Source organism: Platichthys flesus, chromosome 18, assembly GCF_949316205.1.
Source record: "Platichthys flesus chromosome 18, fPlaFle2.1, whole genome shotgun sequence".
In the NCBI taxonomy this organism is placed as follows: Eukaryota; Metazoa; Chordata; class Actinopteri; order Pleuronectiformes; family Pleuronectidae; genus Platichthys; species Platichthys flesus.
The window spans coordinates 9,796,445-9,821,051 of NC_084962.1; the positions used below are offsets into that span (position 1 = coordinate 9,796,445).

General features: G+C 44.7%; 1 protein-coding gene across 5 annotated transcripts in view; it reads right to left on the reverse strand.

Annotated features, from left to right (window-relative positions):
- Window positions 1-1,215: 1,215 nt before the first annotated feature.
- ino80 (INO80 complex ATPase subunit) overlaps window positions 1,216-24,607 on the reverse strand; it is a 37,294-nt gene continuing 13,902 nt past the window's right edge. For 2 of the 5 annotated variants that reach the window (XM_062411150.1, XM_062411149.1), the window contains exons 26-37: window positions 23,970-24,110; window positions 23,067-23,292; window positions 14,824-14,951; window positions 9,374-9,468; window positions 8,817-8,889; window positions 7,756-7,914; window positions 7,501-7,603; window positions 7,285-7,373; window positions 6,563-6,721; window positions 5,961-6,132; window positions 3,391-3,609; window positions 1,216-2,894 (exon numbers count right to left, since the gene is read on the reverse strand). In XM_062411150.1, the coding sequence (XP_062267134.1) occupies window positions 2,683-2,894; window positions 3,391-3,609; window positions 5,961-6,132; window positions 6,563-6,721; window positions 7,285-7,373; window positions 7,501-7,603; window positions 7,756-7,914; window positions 8,817-8,889; window positions 9,374-9,468; window positions 14,824-14,951; window positions 23,067-23,292; window positions 23,970-24,110 (1,776 nt within the window). In that variant the 3' untranslated portion in view covers window positions 1,216-2,682. The remainder of the gene's footprint in view (window positions 2,895-3,390; window positions 3,610-5,960; window positions 6,133-6,562; window positions 6,722-7,284; window positions 7,374-7,500; window positions 7,604-7,755; window positions 7,915-8,816; window positions 8,890-9,373; window positions 9,469-14,823; window positions 14,952-23,066; window positions 23,293-23,969; window positions 24,111-24,607) is intronic. The other 3 variants (XR_009924568.1, XR_009924567.1, XR_009924566.1) reach the window with 3 other exon arrangements.

Here is a 24,607-nt window from a genome sequence, read left to right on the forward strand (position 1 = left end):
GTTCCAACACAAATCGTCCACAATGAGGTTGGTAGATTGTCCTCAGGAGCAGGGACATTGCTTCATGAAACGCTGCTGTTGAAATCTGAACAGCGAGAGCAGCACAAATGAAAGATGAGATGTGACCCGTGGGTACATAAAGAAGTCTCATAAATGGAGCTTTTAATATTTGCCAAAGATGACAATATTATGTTTTTATTAAGCCACAGTTGATTCAATGCTTCAGAGATAGTCTCAACAGACCATTTGGAGACAATTCCAGCAGCAGCCAATGATTCAGGAGAAATTGAAGAAAGTAATATGACCTCACAAACTCTTTGTCACCTCTGTGCTGTATGAAGAACAGGGTATTTCAGTCACTGACTCCATAGAGCAGTTATATTAAGCCTTGTTTAAGTACTGGCCTCAGCAGTTTTAATACATCATGACCGAATACATACATTTTAAAGTGGCCTAGAATATCTCCACTGAACCATCTTTATAAATCATTTTCATGGACTTTATCTACAAATAGCGGGTTTCAGTTTCAAGCTGCGAAGGCTGAGGTCTGAATCCAGCCTGATGGACTCAAGCCTCCATGAGGCACCAGTTATTAAAGAACTCTCCAGATTACACCTTTGACCCCTCCATAGTGGATTTGCTCCTTATTTTAGTATTTAAATAAAATTTGTTCATGTTCCCATTATTTTTTCGTTAATTGATAACAGAGCTTATTAACCCACTGCCCTGTACTGTGCCAAACAAAGTTGCAGATATTGTATCAACTAGAAGGCAACCCAATATAAAAACACATTTTTATATGGATCTAAATTCCCCAGATCCAGACCTTTATTTGGATCTGCACCAAATTGCACACACACTCGTCAATAGCAGTCTCCTAGACGGGAATATATTTTCATCAAGATCCATGAAATTTATCGACCAGTATTTTTTGTGTAATCTTACTAATAAATAATCCAACAAACAAACGGACAGGGGTGCATCATTACCTGATAAATTCACAACAATGCCCACTCTCACAATGTCCGTGAAACTAAATTCTGGATCCACACCAACATTTTATGAGATTTTCCAGACCCATGCTAGATGCTTTCCACCAGGTTTGGTGGTAATATGTCCTGCAGTTTTTTCAAACAAACAAACGCAGACGAAACATGACCTCCTCAGCAGAGGCAATCAACAAAACCAGTCCAAAAAAACACGTGACAATACAGATTTCGGCTGATTAAGCACTCCATTTATTTCCAGTTGGCTCCTCCTGTTAGTAAATTGCAGATGCATTTCTTCATATGTACACATGACCTATAAAAATAGACAGGCGAATGAGGGACAAGCCAGAGGAAAAGTTGCTCTCATCATTATTTACATCAATATAGAACATCATATTTTAATCACACTATTAACACAAAAACAAACAATGGACAAACCTATAATATAACAGATGTAGTGCTCATCGTAGGACACTGCTGCAAACCTTTCTTTTTTTCTAAAACATCGATGACATCAAAGAGAACCACAGACGCCTCATCACAAACAAAGCAACTTCTGAAAAATAAAACATGGCTTCAGTACAATTTACACTGTTTACAGCTGAATATCCTCGTTCACCATAATCGTGAACTGCCCACTTAACAGAAATAACTTAAATATTAGAAAACCAATGATCTGAGTGAATTCATAAATTGACCATTAGCAGCGTTGCTGTATCAACCAGAACCCTTAATTTGGAATATCATTTTTTACATTATCCTTTCATTCATTTTCCTATCGGGCAAAAAATATATAACATCAATTCTTATTTGCATCTGCGCTGTGATACATTACTGTTTTTTCCCCAAAACATTAAGACCTGTCATGTTGATTTGGGTACTTGCATGTTTTCTTACAAAAATAAGAGCTTTAGTAGAAAAGCTGTTGTACGGTAGGTTGGTCAGCTGTGGGTTCACTTTACGCTCTATAAAATGCAGAATCATTCACCAGTTTGCACTGAGCTTATCTACAGGACAATTAAATAACCTAATGTACATGTATGAGGGTCAATAACACCAAAAACAAAGAAAAGGAAAACGGAAGACGTGGCTCAGTGCATTTGACAGAAGCTCTGTTGCCTCACCATGCTGGCAAACACAAGGAATCCAAAGCCCTTTAAGCTACGCGTGTTGGTTCACGTCTCGGTCTGTATTGTTACTGCTCGGCGGCAAATTGAAAGAGCTTCCTGTCAAGAATAGAAAAGTTCAGTTTGTCTTCTCGGAAAAAAAAAAAGCACTTGGAAATACTGTTGTCACGATGCAAACCAAATAACTCAAGGCAGATTTCCGTCCACTGACTTGGACACATTAAAAATGAACCTGACCAGGACAAGGGGAGGCTGGTGGGGATGTACCTTCAAACGAATGAGTGTGTGTGTGTGTTAGGATGAGAATGTGTGTGTAGAGGGTGGTTGAGCCAGCACACACAGCATGGTCCTTCAGGTAGTGAGCCTCAGTTACTATAAACACTGTTCGCTCTATTTTCATGTTTTAATGTAGGTTGTCTGTACGGATCACAGTGAGAGAAGGTCAGTTATCTCTGTGTGGTTATGTGTTTATTTTCTATAGTGAGACACTTGCAATAGTGTGTGTGTGTGTGTGTGTGTGTGTGTGTGTGTGTGTGTGTGTGTGTGTGTGTGTGTGTGTGAGTGTATCATCGCGCCCCAGGACCACCGGGACCCTTGCCCTTCCTGACTGCACCGGGACTGCTGTGGTGGTGGCTTTGGGCCAACTGTTTGTGGGGGCTCAGGGCGGTGGACGTGCCTCCTTTGGCCTGGGGGGACGAGCTCCTGCTGGGGTTGAAGGCCGGGCTGGTACCAGACCGGCCCAGAGAAGGCTGCAGGGGACTGGAGGCAGCGAGGCCAGCTGGAAGGGAGGGAAGTGTCAATTTCCATGTCAGCCTTATTTATAAAGCACATTTAAAACAACTCGGTGGACCAAAGTGCTTTACAAAGTACAAGGTACAGCAAGAAGACAGCAACACATCAAAATACCAACAGTTAAAATGAAATATGATAAAAGAAAATAAAATAAGAGTCACAGAGCACAGTTACTCTCATTGAAAAATACGCATGACAATTCCTCTACAATTTTAACAATACAAGCTGCTTTTATTCTGAAAAGCATGAGCATGTGTTGATTCAAGTTAAAGGTACCTCATAGGGGTCTAAGGATTCTGATATTAACTCCAAAACACATTTATATATGTTAAAGTCTTAATACACTTAGTTTGGTCCCATCAAGATCGAGTGGTCATGCCTGCAGTAAAAGTCAGGCCACTATTGGCAGTTTGGAAACACTTTGGTTATCCCCACAATACCCAACCTATAATCTGAATCAATACAACACAATATTCACAAACCTCCGGAAACACTGTAGCCGTAAGCAGCATAAGCAGCAGCTGATGCAGCTGCCGCACCAGCCATCGCTCCGGCCATTGCTGCCGCGCTGCCCGCTGTCGATTTGCGCCCACGTCCTTTTCCTCCCGACTTGGTCCCGCTTCCCGTTCCTTTGGGCCGTCCCCTACTCCGCCCGGATCGGCCCCCCCTGCCAGGACTGATGTTGTCCGAGGTTGAAACACCTAAAGACGGAAGGAAAACACATTAAATGAGAATTGCCACAATGTTAATCCACTTCTTTTAGCTTATTTGGATAATCCCCTTGGTAGACTGTTATGTCTCTTTTTAAGGGCGAACTGTCAAATTCATACTCCCAACAAATAGGGGGCAGCATTTTTTCCTGGAAGTTGAGCACTATTGTCGTAAATCCATTCCTCCCCGAGAAACGTACATGATAAACAGCTTAGATTTTAACCAAAACTCTGACATAAGAAGCCTTTGTCAGAGAGTTAGTGGCATGGGGCCCCATTAGGGAGGTCTTCGGTACATAGCCCATCATAGAATTCAAGGCTTTTTCCAAAATCTTGGTTTCTATAGATCAGCCTTTCCCAGGGCCCCTTCTCAGCTTGGGGCCCCAGTCACTTCCCTGCTCTGCCGGTCCTGTTCCAGCAGTGGACACTCACAACCATGTTTCAACCGTTACCCTCATGTTTAGCTAACGTTAGCTTGAATAATTGGGACTCAGCATAGCATCAAACCTGCGTGGATTGGGACGGTACAGGCCAGGGCTCGCTGGTTAGCATTCAAACCTCAATTGATATCTCTTTAAAAAACAGAGACACAGTATCTTTCAGATAACATCAAAACTTAATATCTATTTTGAAATCTTTTAACGTACACAATGCCCCTTTAATACTTTAAATACATTTTGAGTAATTGATCCGTTTCAGTCAGACTAGACAGAAACAGAGTTCGTCCGGATGATGTTCTGTCTGCCCTGGCCTTACCCGAGTCCTTTTTACTGTAATACAGAAGAATTATTACACGTTAAACTATTACTTATCATTACCACAAGTGCAGGCTCCAGCAAAAACAAGAACCGTCCTCTCATTTTCCATACTGTTTGCACAACTGGGGCCAGCGTCTGCCTCACTGGTAATGTGCCTAATCCTGACTCCTTGCGTCTCTCCACTCGTCTGCATGTTTTACTCCACAGGCTGCGGTGAGAAACCCCTCTATGCGGGGAGCTGAGTCCACCCTATCACTCTTACACATGCAAGGATGGAAAAAAATTCCACAAATCCCTTACTCTTCGTCTTGCCCTCCCTCCAGAGCCCTTAATCTCACTCTTCCTCCCTTTTCACGTTGTGGTCCAAGTTCACAGATCGCTCCCTGATTCTAACCGGTCACGCCGTTTTGCAAACCTTTCATTACGACTTTATCGGCATCTCTGAAAGCACCGACTTTCTCCCAGCTCGTTGGGCCTGGTTAGCATGGGCCATCAATAATCCTACTGGCAGCAAAAAATGGGTTTCAGTGAGGCAGCATGTATTTAGGAGGGATTAGCTGATTGCAAAGCGTCCAATACACAGACGTAGAGGAGAGAAAAAACTATACGTTCAGTGTTTATCTAGCTTTCATGGTACAGAACATCCTGACAAAATAACACCCTCATAAATCCAAATAATCAGCTGCAAAATACATATGAGATAACAGACTATTTGTCTCAGTGGACTGTAGCCTATTCATGTTTTCTTGTTATACCCTTGACTTTGTAAAGCCCTTTGGTCAGTCAAGTCGTTTTTTAAATCTGCAATATAAATAAAGTTGACATTGACATATTAAAACACGGGTCCTGATAGTGAGGGGAACACAACAAGTCTGACTTCTGTGTGAGGCGATGACCTTCTTGTAAGTCGCCCTGGTTTGCTCCTCCACCCTTGCTCTTACACGATAGCGCTATCTCATCGATAACACACAGGTCACGTTCTGTTTGGCAAAGTTGAAGCTTGTAGAATTAAGGGCAGCTGAAGAGATTACATGTGCAGAGATTATCTTTATTTCCACCATCAAGTATGACCATGTGGACAGTATGGGTTATACTATTCGTGATGAGGTATAGGAATGTCCCGAAGTCCACGTGACTTTGGGTATGTTGAGTTTAAGCTCCCAATTTGTGTGGATTCAATGGTGGAAGACCTTTATTCAAGTGAAAGTATAAATACCACAGTTTCTATAACAAGCATACCACAGCAGCAGTTGCAGTGGTAGTTCAGCAAAATAATTTTAATTTAAAAGCTATTTCAAGTACGACAGATATGAAGGAATATCAGAGTCCAACTCACTTATTTAGACTTCACCATAAACGCCAAGTAATCCTCGAAATGAAAAATTATTCAGATTATCGAATTTAAGACTCTTTAAGACCCGTTGGAAATCCCTGATTTATTGTGGTCATACACTTATGATTTGTTTAAAAAAGTGATGATGTAGCTGTCAGATAAATGTATTGGATTAGAATTATAGAATTGCATAAACTAAAATGTGCAAATTGGTCAAAGGTAAACATTTTAAACTTAATTCATTCTCTCACCATTCATGTTGTCCGAGACTGATCCAGACACGGAGGAGGGGGAGTTGGTGGCGCGTGACTGCGGCGCAGAAGACACCGGGTCGTCCACGATGACCAGCATGTCGCTGCTGCTCTCGTCCGCGTCGGCGTCCGGCGGCAACGAGCCAGGCTGCAGCTCGCTGCTCAGGGAGATCTGGCCGTGCACAGGAGCACACACAGACACACACACAGGCTAGGGGTCAGCACCGGAAGGAACGCAGGCAATCAGGCCGGTACAGTAAAGGGAGGAGAGTCGAGGAACGTTGCAAGGAACAATTAGGAGATGGAGGATAAAGGATCATCAGGATGTCAGGGAAAGACGGAAGAAAAAAGGGAAAGCAGGAGTGATAGAAGGAAGTAGAAGGAAAGAAAGAGGCAACACGCGGAAGGAAAGAAATCAATAACAGATATAAAGAGGAGGAGAGGATGAGAAAAGAAAAAAGGGGTAAGAGAAATTAAAAGCACGAAACGCAGAATAAGAGAGTTTGTGGATATATCATTTAATAAACCATTAACAATCCCCTGTAAAATCGATCACAGTCATATACAGCAGTTCCCTCCTCAGTCGGTTGGGATCCCCTCACCTCACTGAAGGGACTGGGCATGGCCGAGTCCATCTCCACGCTGATGAAGGAGTCGTCTCCGTCCGCAGAGAGGTTGGAGTTGTCGGCCGAGGGTGCGTGGGAGATGACGAGGTTCATCTCCTTCTTCCTCTTGATCTCCGACTCCTCGTTCTTCTTATGCTGGTTAGTATCAGAACATGGGAGCAGGAGAGACCACAGAGGGCCGTGTTAGTTTTGACATTTTTTAATTCCATTTCCTTCATGGAGACACATCTCAAATCCCCTAGTCTTCTCTTCAAGGCCTGTATCGAGTGCTTGGCCTGTCCGTCTGTCCAACAAACTCAGCAGCCATGGGCCAGATTGCTGTGTAATCTGGTCCGGGTACGGTCCCCAGAGGCAGATCTCTAATGATTCCATCGACCTCCTGACCTCACATCAAGCACTAATTTGGCCCATGACAAGGAATCTCAAATGAACACTTGGATTTCTATCAAATTCACTGTGGATGACTGTGATCCCCGGACAATAAATGCTTTTGGGGGCCACCATCTTTCCATTAGGGCCAAACTTACAACTTAAAACATACGAAATAATAAATCTAAGTCAGAAGTCTTATTTAAATGAAGAAACTGTTTTTGGAGAGAGATGGAAGGAAATAGCCTTTTCATGATCTCCTTTCCTTCTCACCAATTTAGTTTCTTCTTTTTTATCCTCAACATTCTTCCTCGAGCTCACACACATACCTTCTCGGCGTACTTCTCCCTCTTCCTCTTGCGCTCCTTCACCTTGCTGCACTCCTCCTGCTGCCTCTTCTCGTCCTGTCTCTGCCGCACTGCAGGAGGAGACACGATGCATTATTTTAGATTCTTCATTCCTCTGTAAGGTTTGGCTTTTGTGTAAAAAAGATATATATGTATGTGATGTATAAGTGTGTGTGTGTGTGTGTCTTTAAAACTCACATTTCTTCTCCAGCTCGTCATCGTCCAGCAGCAGGCTCACCACCTCCTTGGGTTTGAGTGCGTCTGGTTTAAAGTTTCCTCCAGAAATCACCACCCTTTGGATCTTATCACACAAGAGCAAACAGCCTTAATGCACTTGCATCATGATGTTCACTGTTTAAACACTGTCTTACTTATATGGGCTGCCTTTTTTAAACACTCAAATTCAAACTGTCATAGTTGTTGTGTTGTGCTGTGTTGGCTTGTGTTTCTGACCTCGCTCTTCTCCTTGGCTCGCTGCAGGATCCGCTCCTCGATGGTGCCCTGGCAGATGAGGCGGTAGACGGTCACCTGCTTGGTCTGACCCAGCCTGTGAGCCCTGTCCATGGCCTGTTGGTCCACTGTGGGGTTCCAGTCACTGTCGTAGAAGATAACCTGGAGGGGGGGGGGGGGGAAACGTACATGTTCAATAAAAGACGTCAAGAAAAACGCAAGTTCGGTCCGGTTTCACATTTTTCTCTTTCAAATCGTTGTTTACTACGTGGTTCGATTTGATTATTGTGATGATGCGAGGGAGCCACTCCCCTTTCTGTGACCTCTGAGCCTAATTACAGCGGCGTGTTACCCCATGTGAACTGGCCTTCAACAAGACAGATGTCCCGTGTTAACCATCACTTCAAACTCATTGTCAGGGAAAGCTAATCCCACTTGATCGGGGCTACAGGGACACAAAGGGACATTATGCTGAGAGATGTTGATGAGCGCAGAGATCATCATTTATGCATGCATGTTCACCCCGCCCCCTCAGCGCACACACACCCGCACTATATCATCATCACTTCAACGCGGTATTACTTCCGCCATTTTCACCCCTGTCCATTTGCTTTCGGTTGGTTTATTTGTAAATTGGCAGGATTACACAACGAGAACAGAACGGATTACCACTTGGTGAAAGGATGTGGTACGGCTCAGGGAAGAAACCATTCATTTTGTTCCCCTTTCCTTAATTAACATTGTGATATGGTGTTTTTCAACATATTTACTCCTGTCCCAGGGACTAATTCAGGGATGTTGATGAAAAAGAAAAATCATATTAATCTATTACTTTCTTTTATATATATTAAGAGAACTGATATCTATGAGTTTCATAAATCTGCTGCAGCTCGATAGAATTTAAAGGCACTGTTGGACCTAGGCGAAAGTATGTGGCCTAACGATTGCTAATTCTAATTCAAACGTCCTGAAACACTCTTTTCTGGCTCTGTTCATTCCAAGAAAAATACTTATGCTGTTATTTATGTGCTATATAAACTTCCTTGAGTGTGTCAGTGACTCACGGTGTCGGCGGCAGTCAAGTTGATGCCGAGCCCCCCGGCCCTCGTACTCAGGAGGAACACAAAGATATCCGTCCTGTGAGGTGGTGGTGGTGGTGGTGGGGGGAGGGGCGGAGGAGAGAAACAAAGAGGGAGGGAGGGAAAGGCAGAGACAAACATAACTCAAAAGGATATCGTTTACAGGTGGGGTTAGAAAACAAATACCCATAAATAAAAGGCATTAAATTAGGTTATAGTGGAATTTTAGAGCCGTCCTTGGGCATGAAATTCTATTAAAACTTATTGGAGTAGAGTGGCGTGGGAAACGGGACGTGCAGTTGATACCAACAGTGGAGTTCTGCATCTACACCCTCTACAACAAGAGTCAGGATAACGCACATGCCTCAGAGCTGCGTGCTAATGTAAAACAGAACCTGTGGGATCGATAGAAAATCCAAACGCACACACGCAAGATTAAACTGTTCTCTTATTGCCGCAATATTCGAAAAAAGGGAGATTTGCAGATAGTTGGTGAGAGAGGGAGTTTGGTTTCATGCACACGGTCGATTGCATCTACCCACCGACTCTGGAAGTCAGCCACCATGTCTCTGCGCTCGGAAATCTTGGAGGATCCGTCGAGGCGCATGTAGGTGTGCTTTCGATAAACCATGTACTCCTGGAGAAGAAAAGGACAACATAATTAGGAAACCCAATGAGACAGTTTCACAATGTTGACCGTGCCAGCGTGTCCGCCGTTTGCCAGAACTAGGGTCGAGCCCAGTACCAGCTCCGAGAGTTAATATTGAAGAATGTTTGCAATAACAAAGTGGTCACATACAATCAGTGTGACGATTTACTGAAGCTGCAGTTGTTGCTTTTCAACCTTTTTTACTTTCCCCCTGCACAGAATTCAGGACTAAAGCTTTTGAATTGTACCAATGATTGAGAAACCGACAAACCAAAGACCCGTCATCCAAAACCTGAGGAAACAGGAATCTCAGGCTGTTACTGCTCAGGGAAAATAGTCATTAGAAACTGTAATGTTGAATTTCTCAAACATGCAATTCTCTTCAAGTCACTCTCTGAGGAGCAGATACATCCTGAAGGTCTACCTCTTAAGTTCCAAGGGTTGAGAATTGTGAATCCTTATTGTTAGAATTTCTATCCAACAACAGGATTTGTCTCCAAAATAACAAAACCCTACATTTCATATGCATATTTACTGGAGCTGAAACCTCACTACCAGCCCACAGAGACACTGAGAAATGCAGAAACTGATATTCTATCCCCCCCCAAAGTCTGCTAAGCTGTGCTCTGTGTGAGCATTTGGGTGTGTATTTGTGCGTGGGTGTTGGGTCTAATGGGAAGAGGTTCTCCATCGCGGGGGTCAGGGCAGCGGCAGTGATGAGGTGCCGCGTTGATCTCTCTTTAACCGCTGCCCTGAACCCGCGACCTCCTGCCTGACACATGTCAGTGCCCCTTGACCGATGAGCCAGTCACAATTACTGCCGCACATCACAACGCACCTAACACACTCATTACCGATGATGTCAATGATTTCAGCGACCTCCTCAAGCCGGAGTCACGAAACTCGGGGGCCCGCCCTCTCCCCTGCACGTGTGCCTGGCTCCGCTCCCGCCAGCCCCATCTGCTCCGAGTGAACGCTACATTAGGGACCATTAGCCGCAGAGCTCGCCAAAATGCTGCTAACCTTGTTGAATCAGGTTTTGATATCTCGCCAGCAGGATGCTGCTCTCACAAAAAGCCTTACTCAGCCCTCCTAATGTACATCCAAGTCATCGGAATCAAAGTTTGAAAGATCTCCCCTGTCATGTTTTAAATTTGGTTACAGCTTTGCGTCACTTCTGCTATACGCAATGAAATCTATACCTCAGCAGCTGGCTAGTTTCTCTCACATGTTGTTTGAGTTGTTAGTTTATCACAAGTGACTCTGCTGTAGTGTACTTCTGCAGTTTGTAATGTGTTGCAAATGTTTTACAGATGCGGGTCCAACCTTTAACAGACCAAAATGTTCCTCTTGTTCAACTAACTGTCAGCAGCCTATTATAATCCTATTAGCAGAAAAAATCGTTATGGGTGTGATATTTGACAAGCAACCTGAAGTGATGTATGGGAGGAGAAAGACGTGGGAATACAGACGTTTCTTTAAAAGTGCTAAGAAACGTCCTGTTTCGGTCTCTGCATTTCTACTCTAGGTCTTTGGGGTTGGAGCTTTTAATGTGCATGAAAACCACCTCTGAGAATAATCAAAGAGTGGCAGCCAGGTTGAGCTCGACTTCCCAAACAATAACGAGTCCCACAAGTCCGAGAACTGTGTGGTCACATTGCGTATTGATTGTAGTTATTAGGTCGGGAACACAGCGTGCGTGGCCACGGTCTGTTCCCCTCCTCATAAATGGAATAACAATTGATGAGAAAAGAACATCAAGGGCTGGCTCTATAAATAAATGACTCAACAGTTCAACAAACTGTTGCAACATATTCAACTAGCCAGATCTCTGGGTGCGTTGCGTTGTGGGTAACATCTGTGGCAGATGTTGCCTTGGAGGAATGTGTAGAGTTAAAAAAATTATGTATTTGCTTCTGATATATTGATTATAGGAGGTAGATGCCAATACTTTAAACCTTTTATATACAGAACATTGTACCTAAAATGTCATGTCATGGCAAAAAAAATTTATTCGAGAGTTGATATTTAACAGTTTAACATCAAATAAAATTAAAAAGGAATACACAAATACAACCAAATATATAGATCTGAATTAAGAAAAAATCTAAAAAATGTTAATGTAAACATAAAAGTACCTCTTTTGTGCCTTGTTTATTTTGTAGGTATTGAACAAGGATGATGCTAAATTGGTCTTTAAAGTAATTGCAGATAAGCGAACAAGCACATAGTGGCCGGGGGGGCACTAACAGCCACAGGGCTTCTGCAAGGCTCACACTGTTGAATTTATAATATCGAGATAGGACTTTATGATTCCACATAGAATTAAATGGTTCGCCATTATTCTCATCGAATTATGAGGGGAAACCTTTGTCTATACCTAATAGTATTCATCACTATGTCACATTTTCAGTCTTTTTCAGTCAATGCACAGCCTCACATTAATTACTAATCTGATAATTAATTAAATCAATTTGTCCAGATCCTGGATAAGCAGCACAATGGATGGATTGATTAGCCAATTAAAAATACAGAATTCCCTCGGGAGCTGCCAAAATCAGCCAATTGATTGATTAGATAATTGTTTCAGTCGTTTCTCAAGGTCAAGTATCAAACATTTGCTGCTTTCAACATTTTTATTTTAAGATTTGGAGCCTGTTCCTTTTGCCAAATAAAAGCAAATGAACAGAGATTAACTAAAGGAGAAAAAACAGCATGGGTCACAGTTTTGAAACTGAACGTGTCCTGTAGACTTTTTGAAAACTGCACTGTTCAGATTAGTGTGTGTATCAAGGTTGACGGCCGCAAAACAAAAACCTCAATGACTCATGAACCCAATTGCATGGCTTTTCATTCACTGTCACAGTTTACACATTATGTTTATACACACAGCAGGGCAGATATATATGGTCAAATAATCATAATGTTTTAGACTTAAATCCATGTTGCATATGCATAATGAGTCACTCTATCCCACTTTGTTAGTTGATTGAATTCAATCAGAGCTGTAATCTAAGCTGCAGACTTGTCGTACAGTAAAGTGCCGTCTACACTGCCAGACACACAACTCAAGTGAGAGGGCAGTGACTTGGCGGTGCCGCTCTCCAGTCGACCGCTGCCAGAGCGAGCCAGCCATGTTATTTTTCCTCCGGGCCACCCGGATCCCGATGATCCATCACTTGACGACGTGATGTCACCAGAGGAACGGGCAGCGGACCGGCGACGATAACAATGACGCTAATGACAGAGATTAGCATCGACCTCTCCTCCGCTCGTTCACTCGGCCACAGTCTCGTGTTCGAGGAAATCAACTCCATCTGCAGAGGTTTTTATCCCCCACGACCAATAAGCGAGATGATATGTTGGGAGGACAACTAAAGCCAGATTGGACGAATACAGCGTATGATTTAATTTGTGGGTTTATTTAACCCATTAGAGCAGGCGACGCTGTCACAGACCCATTTAACGTATGAGGTCACTTATTTACATGGCGCTGCTGTATTGCCCCATTAGGACAGGAAATCATAGCTCGGAGAGACGACTGAAGGTGGAAGTTTGACGAAAACCAACACCGAAAGTCTGGCCTGCTTTTTGGTCCTGAGCATTCTCACCACCGCTGTTTTCCTTTGGCCTCAAAACACAAGGCATTGCCACTGTTTTCCAGACACACAGGAAGAGGATCCTTAACCACCTGGGCTGGGTCCATCAAAAGATACGGCCATGAAACTACGGTTCAGTGCTGCACCACTGTATGTGTGTGTGTGAATGGGGGAGAAATTCCTTCTGACATCATGCCAGAGGCCCGTCCCTAGATATGTTTGCAACAAATATGGAAGCCACCACGGAGCCCAGCACTCAGGCTGTCGAACACAAAATCACTGGCGGAATTTGTTTGCGCCATTGTTTTCTGACGGAAAACAGTGATGGAGATTTTAAGTCAAGATTTAGTCCGAGCTTAAATCAGATGAAAGCAAACAGAGAAGTGTAAAACGCAGAGAAAGTGTCTTTGAGTGTGGTGGAGTGGTATCCTTCAACGTGAATTCAATAGATCTTGTTGATAAAAGACCTCAAATTACATCAATGCCTCCCTGAGCTTACAGCACTTATCTGTGTAGATAAAAGTAACAAGTCTCGCAAAACAAGAAAGAGAATCATTCTGTATTTATCTTTATTTTGTCCACATCTTCCGTCCCCTCATCTAGATTTGTCTTGGGTTTCCCTGCGTTATTTGCATCTCCTCAAGGCTCTTGCCACTCCCAGCTCCCCCCTCCCCCCCCCCCCCCCCCCCCCCTTCCAGCCATCCCTCCCATCTGGCTGCCTTCCCTGCAGATATGAGCCCACTAATTTGCCCTGACCTGTTAATTAGCCGTCTAATGAGAGCACTGACGAGGGACAGGCAGGCTGATTAGAGGAGCTCGATAGCTCGCCAGCCAAACAACTTGCTTGGCGGATAATATGCAAATGACACGTTCAAATGTGTGGATGAGGCAATTTTATCTTTTTTTTTTTATTTATATGAAGACATTTTTGATGATTGCTATGTGTAAGTGTGCACTAGCAATTTGATTTTTTTGTCTATAATAATAAAATAATAAATCAACCGAGAAGACCAATGAAGAGTTGAGGGGGAAAAAAAAATAAATCACAACATTAAACCGTACAGTGAGTGTTATGATGTCAATATGATACATACTTAAATCTTTCAATATCAATACGGATACAAGATCACAGCAAAATCCAACAAACATGATGGAAAGTATTGGAATAATAAGCCTGCTCTCACTGGTTTGACTAGGCAGACCTCTGCCAGCAAGGTTTAATGAGTCATTTGTTTCCAATCTATTCTAGTGCACTACAGTGATGTGCTGGCTAACAAACCATTGCCTCTGCGGATGATTATAAATGAATCATTTGTAACTGTCTATGTAGGCTTCAAACATCTCTTACTGATGGGTTTTCTGGTGACCTTTCAGTGCAAAATAAAGTCAAATTTCACTTCTTGTATTTGCTTCTAGACGATCAGTATAACTATTTGTAACCGCAGCCATGCTCCTTGTCTTGTGGATGCGATTGAAGCTAATAAATGGTTGACACACCCACTATACCTGCAGGGGGTGGAAGCAGAGCACTGCACACACACATACTGCCACACATTGACCCAACTCATAGGAAATACAGTACTTGTTAAAACATCATCGTTCTTAAAATATCAATACTATTTGATTTGGGTTTGGTACTGGAGGTAATGGCAGGATTTTGAGATTATCTTCTGGTATAGATATACTGTACAACACTTCCTGTGTGTGTGTTTGTATATGTGTGTGTGCGTGCGTGTGTACATACCTCCAGCAGGTCAATCATGCGTGTCATTTGGGAGTAGATGAGGACTCGGTGTCCATGCGCTTTTAGCCGACACAACAGGATATCCAAGGTGTGGAGCTTTCCACTTTCTGTGATCAGACTCTCCTTATCTGAAACAGAAAGAGACAAAGAAGTGAATGCTCTGACCAACCTGAAGCCTGAGACTCTGGTGCCTACAGCTTTATTTTTACAATGGCAGAATGTCCGGCACAACATGGTTTGTTGTGGTGGTTGTGTCCAAATGTGTAAACTTGCACATCATTATATTTTTCTCATGTAAAGTAATCATCAACCAAAAACCTTTTCATGTAATTTTGTTATTCCTGATTGCATCTTCCACGTAGTCTTCAACATAATATGTTTTACATCTGCTTACTGGCACGATATATGAAAGCAGCCCACTCAATTCAGAGGTTATCAGGTGTTTCCTAATCAATACAAGTCTTCAATAAGACTGTATTCCCTTGGTTACAGATCAGCCCGAGCATTGATCCCCCTAAATCTGCCCCTGATTGGCTGATTGTTTAAATAAGGCTTGTGCCCTTATTGATTGGACTGCTCTCTGAAAATCACAGAGACCGAAAGATATTGCGGGTAAAGGTGATTTACACTCTGTTTCACACATCGGCACAAAGGATGAACAACCAGGCCTAACAGTTGGTGTCGGTCATGTTACTTCCAACAACACGTCAGGTGCTGTGCAGCCTTCAAGTGATTGACCATGGAGGACAAATGGGGAGCGATCTGACCCAGGGTCTGCTGTTGAAGTGGCGCAATCCTTGTCGAGCTGATGAGGAATTAACGTCATCCGACACAATAGGAGAAAGAGAAAAGCACCAGGGCTGCCATCGACCCGGTGACAGGCACACTATGGTGTTTGACCGAAGGGTCGTGACCCTGAGTGGGGAGAACCTAAAGGCCAGGTCCAGGGTCGGGTGACAGGGTCGGGCCAGGGCAACTAGAGAGTCCCTATGGGAGAGTCAGGCTTGGCCGCCTTGCGCTTGCATCTCGGTTCCCAAGCCCCCTTTTGTCAGAAAACTGGAGTTTATAAATATTTCCATGTCTTGTTTCCTTCCTTTGTCAGTGTGATGTAACCAACCGCGTTAAAATCACGCTCCGCTCCTCCAAAACACAAGGTCGGATCGTTCAAACTCGGAGGAGGCCGGAATAATATGAACATGACAAGGTTCAACCACAATATCAGCGAACCACTGAAAAAAACAATTTCTCTAAGAAAATCGAATTTGAACCATGATACAGCAAAACCCACTGGATCTCTCTGGACTTTGAACCGCTAGCAGTCAATGCTAATGAGCACTTAGGCTGAACCCTGACCCATGACCCTTCAGTTTCCCCCCCAAAAAAAGGTCAGGCCTTGCCGAGGTGTTAAAGAGGAGCTAATAGAAGAGACGAACACTCTGGGGATGTATTGGGAGACCTCACCTCCAGGTCACTGTGGAGTGTTGTCAGCCCTGACAGACACACAGACCTGAAGCTCGTGAGAAAGTGTTGACACGAAGCGGTTTGATTCAAAATTGTATTTATAGCTTTAATTTAGCTTGTTTTGGTTCCCGACCAGACAGCTAGTTCATTGCGGGCACAGTAGATGTGCTTTTCATTATTGGGAAACTGAGATGAACTGGGTTATGATTCTGAAACTCCACAGAAAAAGCAGAAGTACAAGAAATTGGAGGGAGAAAGCGGAAGCGGGACAGAGTGAGATAATAAAAAATGTAATAGCAAGAGACAATAAACTAAAGATACAACTTTACTGCAGATTTATTGGAAGATACACAGTTGGTAAGACATTGCTGTGGCTCAATCTGGTGCGTACCAGGAGACCAGCACACCACAAGCCCAGAGATACAAAAACACTGTATCCCACCATCAAAGGCCTATAATTGCCGCTGGCGTCAAGGAAGTGGATCAGTTTGAAAAGTAAAAGGAGGAAATAGTGATACATAGAGGGGATTAGACGTGTGCTTGAGAGGAAAAAACGGTCCAGACAGAGGGGGGACAGACGGAGAGCGAAGGGGGTCTGTGGTGGCTCCGGCTCCGGTGAAGCGGTATTAGTGCGGTGGTGGCGGTAATGTCGTGGCTTCGACCAGACGGGGGCCCTCTCACCACAGGTGCCAGTCTAACCAGGGCCTCTGCTTAGTCAAGGGCACCGAGCAGCGCTGCGGGCCCACGCTGCCAACCACCCAGATGCAAACCGCCGCTTGGCAAAGGTGCAAATGCTCATATAAGCATCAATCTGTTTCTGTTTAGCAGATTTTATTTCAGCCTCCAGACTCGGGTGTTATGTTTGAAGATGGGTTAAAATAATAATCGTCGGATTCTTGTGGCCTGACGAGACTAAATGTTGCATGTATTTAAATTAATTCTAGAAGGGCATAAACTTGAAATGTAAAAATCCCGCATTAAGCAGTTTGACAGTATTATTACATGTCCCTCAGGCTCAGATAAGAGCAGCTCTAATGTTTGACCACAGTGATCTGACGATATATCCAATGATTTGATCTGTGACGACATCTTCTGATCACCAACCTATTTGAATCTCAGTGGTATTCAAGCACTTATCAACAGGGAAATGATGAGTATAAAAAATATGCTAAATAATCAAATGAAGACAGGGAAACAGATGTCAAAAAGAAATGTCCAGATTGGTAAAAAAAATAAATAATAAAAAAGAAAACAGAAAAATCCTAATGCCCGGCGATGTGGCTTACACAGCGAGGTGGCCGGGTTCAAAACATTTAGTGCCGCATACAGAAAATCCCTACTTCTAAATAGCGCTGCCATACCCTACGAAGCCAAGCCAAGAGAATGAATAATAGTGATTTAGGGAGGGCGGATTTTGGTGGTCTGTCTCATTCCAACATAACACTTGTGGCTTACATTATAAGCTACATGTGGCCACAGGGAAATGCACGGCGATTGGTCCCAAATGAGAGCAAACTGGATGTAGTGACCACGCATGTAACGTGATTATGAATACGAAGGGATTACAGTGGATGTGTCTATACATGTAACTTGGAATGCTTCAAAATACACCGGCCAGTTGAGATTCAGTCCAAAAAAAACGAGCCTCGTGATCTCATATGAGTGGCACATTTAAGATCACATATATCTTTATATGAATTACTTACAGCGCAATAAAGTTTGGTAAGTCGGCGTAAAAAACAAAGCACACAACAAGAGGGGGAATAAGAATTAATCATATCAACAGAGAGGTAAAAGACGAAGGGTAAAAAGGCAAAGGGAATAAAAAAGAAAGGGGGGGGGGTCATAGTGTTTGTCTTAGAGATATAGATATTAATCGCAGTTGTATTTGTATGTGTGTAGGCACGTGTACCTGTGTGTGGATGAGTGGAAGGGTTTTTGGGTAGATGGTAGGAGAAGTAAACATAAATGTAGAGGGTAAGGGCAGAAGCTTGGAGACAGTATTTGCCGGAGAGAGAGAGAGAGAGAGAGAGAGAGAGAGAGAGAGAGAAAAGAAAGACAAGAGGAAAAACAGAGGTGGAGAAGAGAAAAGGTTGCGCACCGGTGACAGAGGGGAGCCGGGGTGGATCCGGAGGTGAACGAGAACATATATCTGTCTGAGTACATGTGCCGCAAAAAATAATTGTGGGTTCAAATGCAATGAAATGGAAACACAACAACTTAATGATCACACACCCCGACAAGGACATCGTTAACACCACACCCCCCAAAAACATGAGCAAATCCCATGTGTTGTCACACCACTCTGTCGTTGCTATGGATACGCGTATCAAGCTCTTTGCCACCTGCCCCGCTTTCACAGCCCCCCCCCCCCCCCCCCCCTCAACCAGTCTGACTGCGGTATTCCCCCTGCCGGCCCTCCCCATTTCTTCCTATCCGTACCTCCTGCTGACAGATTAGTCTGCACTCCCCTGTCCTTCATCTCTCCCCCTTTCTACCACATCCACTATGCCTTCTCCATCCTCCTCACTTCTACCACTACCACCCGGCTGTCCCCCATGCACGCCCTCTCTCCCTCCCCTCTACTGTCTGTCCCCCGGCAGTGTAATCCAATCCCTGTAGGGCCAGAGCCAGGGGCCTGACACGGTCCTGACCCAATTAGAGGCCTGCTGCCAGCTAATTAACCCCGGCCCAGCCCTGGTGCCTGGCGCCTGATGCTCCCAAACCAACTACTGCGCTAATTTCATTAATACGCCACTGCAATATTCTGTCCTGTCCTGTGCTCTCTCCCCCTCTGCTGGGGCTGCCAAAGCAAAAGTCAAGAGCGGAGCAACCCATCAACAGGCTGGGAGATGGGCCAGAGGCCATCGAAAAAGAGGAGACGCAGAAGTGAGACCGCGAAGCAAAGGAAAAAAAAGAGTCATCAAGAGCTGATAAAGAAGATGGATGGATGGTTATGTGAGAAAGAGAGACAGATGGGGGGCCAATGAGCAGGTCGAATCAACGATCGGACTGAGCGCCGGCCCCTCACTGTATAATGATACATTACACTGCACAATCAATAAGTCAATGAGCAACACTTGTTCAGCACCGCGGATGATGGAAATATTAGCCTGACACTACTTGGCTGCTTCTGCGCGTATTGACAAAAATCGGACTTAAACTTAATTTCCTCGCAGCGGCAGCATCAGGACTGCTAAGAGCCAGATGCCAGGAGGAGGCTTTGGAAATCTGGCCGACTGAAAACTGGAGAGTGTAGTTCCTTGTGAGGCCCCGATGAAGTCTTCACAGGTGCGTCACCAAAATCGGAACAGTAGCCCCACTCTGAGGAGCCAAACAGACAGACATGCATTTCACAAAGCCACAAAAATGTGACAGTGTGCGGTGTAAAGTGAAGGATGGACTCTGTGTGTTTATATATATATATATGGAACATGTACATTATGCACATACATCCCAGTCTGCCCTCAAACATGCCCGAGCAGCACTTCTCCTGCTTCTCTGAAAGCCGGGGAAGAGACACACAGTCTGATGCGCACCGTGGAGTCTCGCGGGGGGGGGGGGGGGGGGGGGGACCTGACCACACCACGCCACAGCCCCCCACTGTGAACTCTGTCATTAAGATAGATCACTGCTGGTTAGCCTTGCCCAGAAATGACTCGACACGCACCGCGGATGAAAGCGAGCTGGCTGAGAGACATGGATGAATTAGATATTCCTTGGCTTCCATATTAGAAGAGCTCATCAGAGGGGCATAATGCAGCTAATGTCTCCCCCTTCAGTCGACTTTGGGACTTTCTTACTCGCCAGCGAGCACTAGTTTTCCTTCTTGATGACATATTAGCAGCCATAAATTAGAGTGGGGAAATCAAAACATCTGCGTCCTTTTTCTTTCACTGGGGGTGGGGGGGGAAATAAAAGCTGCAGTCCGCAGACAGTGAGCAGTGCCAGTTTACTGCAGATTGAGGGAGGGGGGGCAGAGTCAGGCGGTGGTGTGGTGAGGCTGCCTGTCTGTGTTGTTTTGCGCCTGTCTATCAGAGGCCCGGGGAAGTTTCCTGCCATTTTGCTGGAGAGCAGGGTTTCTTTGAAGGGACAGGAAGGCAGGACTGCATTTCCCACAGCCTGATGTGGGCTGCAGGGCCAGACCTGACTGCCCTCCACCACCACCTCGCATACGCACACGCGCACACACACACACACACACAAATAGTTTGCAAAAGAAGCACACATAAATACCAGGTTCTTTACCATCTCCGTCACACTCTCCACAGCGGCGGCAGTCAATTCCCGGCTCACAATAAAATGTGCTATAGTGAGAAGGCCGTCATTTTGTGGAACGGCTCCTTCAAATTATTCTAAGTGACACAGGGGCCACACAGACGGCGAGGAGGGTTTATTTCTGTGGGACTGGACTGTTCTGCAAATAATCCTTCAGCAGAATCTATTCCCTTTCAAATAGATCCTCAACCTGACACAAAGTGACACAGTGTGAAACGGCTCTCTGTTTTGAGTCGGTTTGTAATTTCATGTGAAGTTTCCAGAGAGAGGCGGCCGCAGAAGAGCGGCAAAACTAGCAAACAAACAGGCCAGGAGCGTCTCTGTAATTACAGTGGAAACCTCTCTCTGCTGTCGTATCCTGGCGGCTCAGACTGGGCGACTGCATGGGTACACATCTTGGCTGACAGGACCCTGAATGCTTCTCGCTTTCTCAGGAGATCAACACGGATGGCGTCTCGGAAGAATATATGGCAGTATCACCTCATCTGTGTTAATATAAGTGAACCATTCAACCTTTTTTTTTTTTTTTTTTTATTAACAATGGCTTTCCTTCAGTGAAGTCCTACCATCACAAAAACATCATGAATAAAAAACATATCTGAGGCTCAAGACGTTGCTGCTTCAATTGTTTTTTCCTCCTCTGTGGCCGAATTCCTAATAAGTCTTCTGATTAGATTCCTCCGTCGATATCAGCGGGCAGCCGTACTCACGCCATGGCGCTCAAAACAAACAGTCATTCGGCTCTGCCATTTGTTCTAAAGGTGTGGGGCTGGGAGTGCGGTGGAGAGGGAGGGTGGGAAACTTCAGCTGAGCTACTGTACATATCTGGGCCTTGATGTGGCAACAATGTGTTCGGCGGAGGACGGGTGCCGGAGTGTTGGGTCACTTCCTTCCTACTGAGGCTGAGAAAGAAGTGGGAGACCAGACGGACTGAGCGGCTGAGGCCAGATACTGATTCCAGATCAGTGCGTGGCCCTGTCTGTTTAAGGAGAGACGGAGGTGAGGCTTGTCCTCGGCCTGTGTGTGAGGGGAGGCAACGCCACCGAGCGTGGGAGAGTGTGCGAGGGAAGAGGTGAGAGACACCTCGGGCCCCATGTGAGCACTGTACAGTTCCCTGAATGGAGTCAATGGTACACAGACACACACAAGCACACACGCACAGACAAGCACACACGCACTCTCCCGCTCTCTCTCCCTCACACACACACACACACACAAGTACGGACGGACGGGACCATCTATTAGTGTTACCTAACGAAGCACTTGAACAATGACCAGTAGCTAAACTTCCTCGCTTTGTCTGCCTCCGTATAACTTCACAAGAGCGCTCAGACGGTTCTCACACAGACACACAAATACTTGTTTTGTTTGTCACTTTTGCACACAAACACTTTCACAAGCACATGCACACAGGCAGGCAGTAGAAAGGAAAAATCGACTATTAGAATATTGCAAACTGTGAGTGTGTATCCACAGGATTTAAAGGGTATTTAACTATTCAATATTAGAAGTGGAAAAAGCTGCAGGTAATGGGTCTTGAAGTAAGACAATCTACAACCGTTGTGCACTGCAGGCTTATCAAACAAGTACGAAGAGGAAACACGTCACGCGTGTTTTGTGCTGGGAACCTGTGTTACCACACAAAACAAAAAGAGGGTCGTCATCAGAATCCCTGACAGAGACAGTTTATCAGAGGTGGAGAGGCTGAGCGGGTCAGTGAGAAGGGAAGTGTTGTCTGTAAAACTGAAATGGCCCCTCTCACCCTGGACATCCATCAGTCATCTGAATCCTGGCAGCGAAATCAGCCCCCACTCTGTTCCAGCTGAATCTTAACTCGACAAGCCGAGCTCCTCTGATAAAGCGCTCGTAAGCACACACGTACGCCCATGTACACACACACACAATTATGTATTCACACCTTAATGGGAATTGCTGGTATGTGTTTATACGAGTGCAGTGCTCTTTATCTGAGCCGTTCCATTAGACTGTAGGTTTTTGGCTGCCTGGCAGACAGACAGACAGAGACAGAGGAGGGTGATGTACCCGGCTCTGCCCCGCCGACCCTGCGCACCGGCCTCTGTGCATTCTCCCACGGGCCATTACCTCTCCCTTCGCTCCCTCTCCATATCCACCGTTTGATAAAACTGTATGTACAATTAGACGATAACAAACATGTTGACAGAATTTTCGAAATGTGGACCTTTGCAGTCTGTTCCTAGGGCAACACAGACTACTGCTGTGGACATACACTACACAATCAGTCACTATTGTTTCGATAACACAAAGAAAGTCCTCACAGGTGCATAGAAACCCACAGCTAACTCACATTTTGGCAGAATAATTGCAGTACGACAACATAGGCCAGAGTGCAGAGTGAACTGGCCTTAGTTATTTATTGGTTGTCCTGATAGTCACTTACTAGGGGATGCTCATTTATTTGTTTCCCTTTGGAGAAAAATGGAAACACACAAACATACACATGCACAAACACACACAGCTCCTACCAGGTATCTGAATGTAGGACCATCCGTGGCGAGGGTAAACTGCCATCGCACCCCCAGGGCATTGTGGGTGGAAGGTATTGGCCCTCGCACGCCAGTCCGACGCGAGTTCGGGGGAGCCGTAGAGGAAGCAGTGTTTGAAGACCGTGCCCCCCCCACCGCGTGTCACCAGCCACTCGTACCCAGCACTGCGGTCTGCACAATAACGCTCCATGGGAACTGCCGTCACCTAGGAAACCAGAGGAAAAAGGTTTTCTACATTTGAAATAGATAAAAATAGATGATATCCTGCAGAGACGAGATAAGGAGGATGACATTTAGGACAACGTGTTACAAATATGTTGACATGGGAAGGTTTTGACAGGAAGGTAATCATATTTTGACGCATTCTTTGTCATTTCTAATCTTTCCTATCATTTCGCATGTGGCATTTTAATTATAAATGAAAACAAAAACCCCACGGAACCTGGAAATCTTCCCATCTAAGGATTTGCATTATAGACGGAGTGAAAGCTCCACATGAAGGTTGGTTTCGATGAATCAGCAGGTTCTATGTATAAGTGTGTGCGTGTGTGTATAGCAGGAGGGCAACAAGACACAGAGCGACCTTAGCTAAAAGCCCCCATTTGTCTAAATGCAGCTGGAGGTCTCTATGGTCACCTTCACCCTCACCCTCACCCACACAATAAGAGCTAGCTTCTCATTGTTGAAAGCCTACAAAAGGCAATGTACACAGCGCTCCCCCTTTCCTTTTCCACGACCACCCAAATGCTCGTCCATCTCACACAGAACATCGCACACATTTACTCAAACTGTCCACATTAACACAGAGGACGTGCATGAGGGCCTTTCTCAAGCTCCTTGTCACTCAGACACACACAAACACACATACACACACGTGCGTACCCTGGGTGTTGCGGCGAGCAGGAACTTCGGTGGTGGTATGGGCCGGTGGGGCAGGATCTTGGAAGTGGTAGAATTTCTGTTAAGGATTTTCACATCACCGTGTCCCACCATGCCGGGCGTGACTGCTGTGAACACCAGATCCTGAAACAGACAAACACAAAAAATGAAATAACGATCCTGTTACACGCTCCTGAATCATTACAAACGTCCCAATTGATTATATTGGTGTGAGAAGTGATTTACAATGACAAGTGATGCCTGCGTTGATTTGTGTTAAAAACTTAATACTCAATAGAAAATAAGACAAACAGCTAAATCATCAGAGGTTAGTGAGTGCAGCTCAGCATATTCAACTTTCACTGGCTACAAGCTTTAAATGTGATATAAAATTTTAGCTAAATGCTTAAAACATTATGTAAAATGTACAATTAAGCAGCTTATATGATTTAAGTTGCACGTGTCACAGTAGCACAGGATAAACATCTTCTATGGCGTAAGCTCACATTTGGGCAGGACATGGTGTGATTTGAACATACATTTTTCAGAAAAGGTTCATCCTGAACAAATAATGATGAATTTGTCATGTACTAAGCAGGGGTAGGTGCCAAAAAATGATATCCAAAGTTTATGTTCATGTT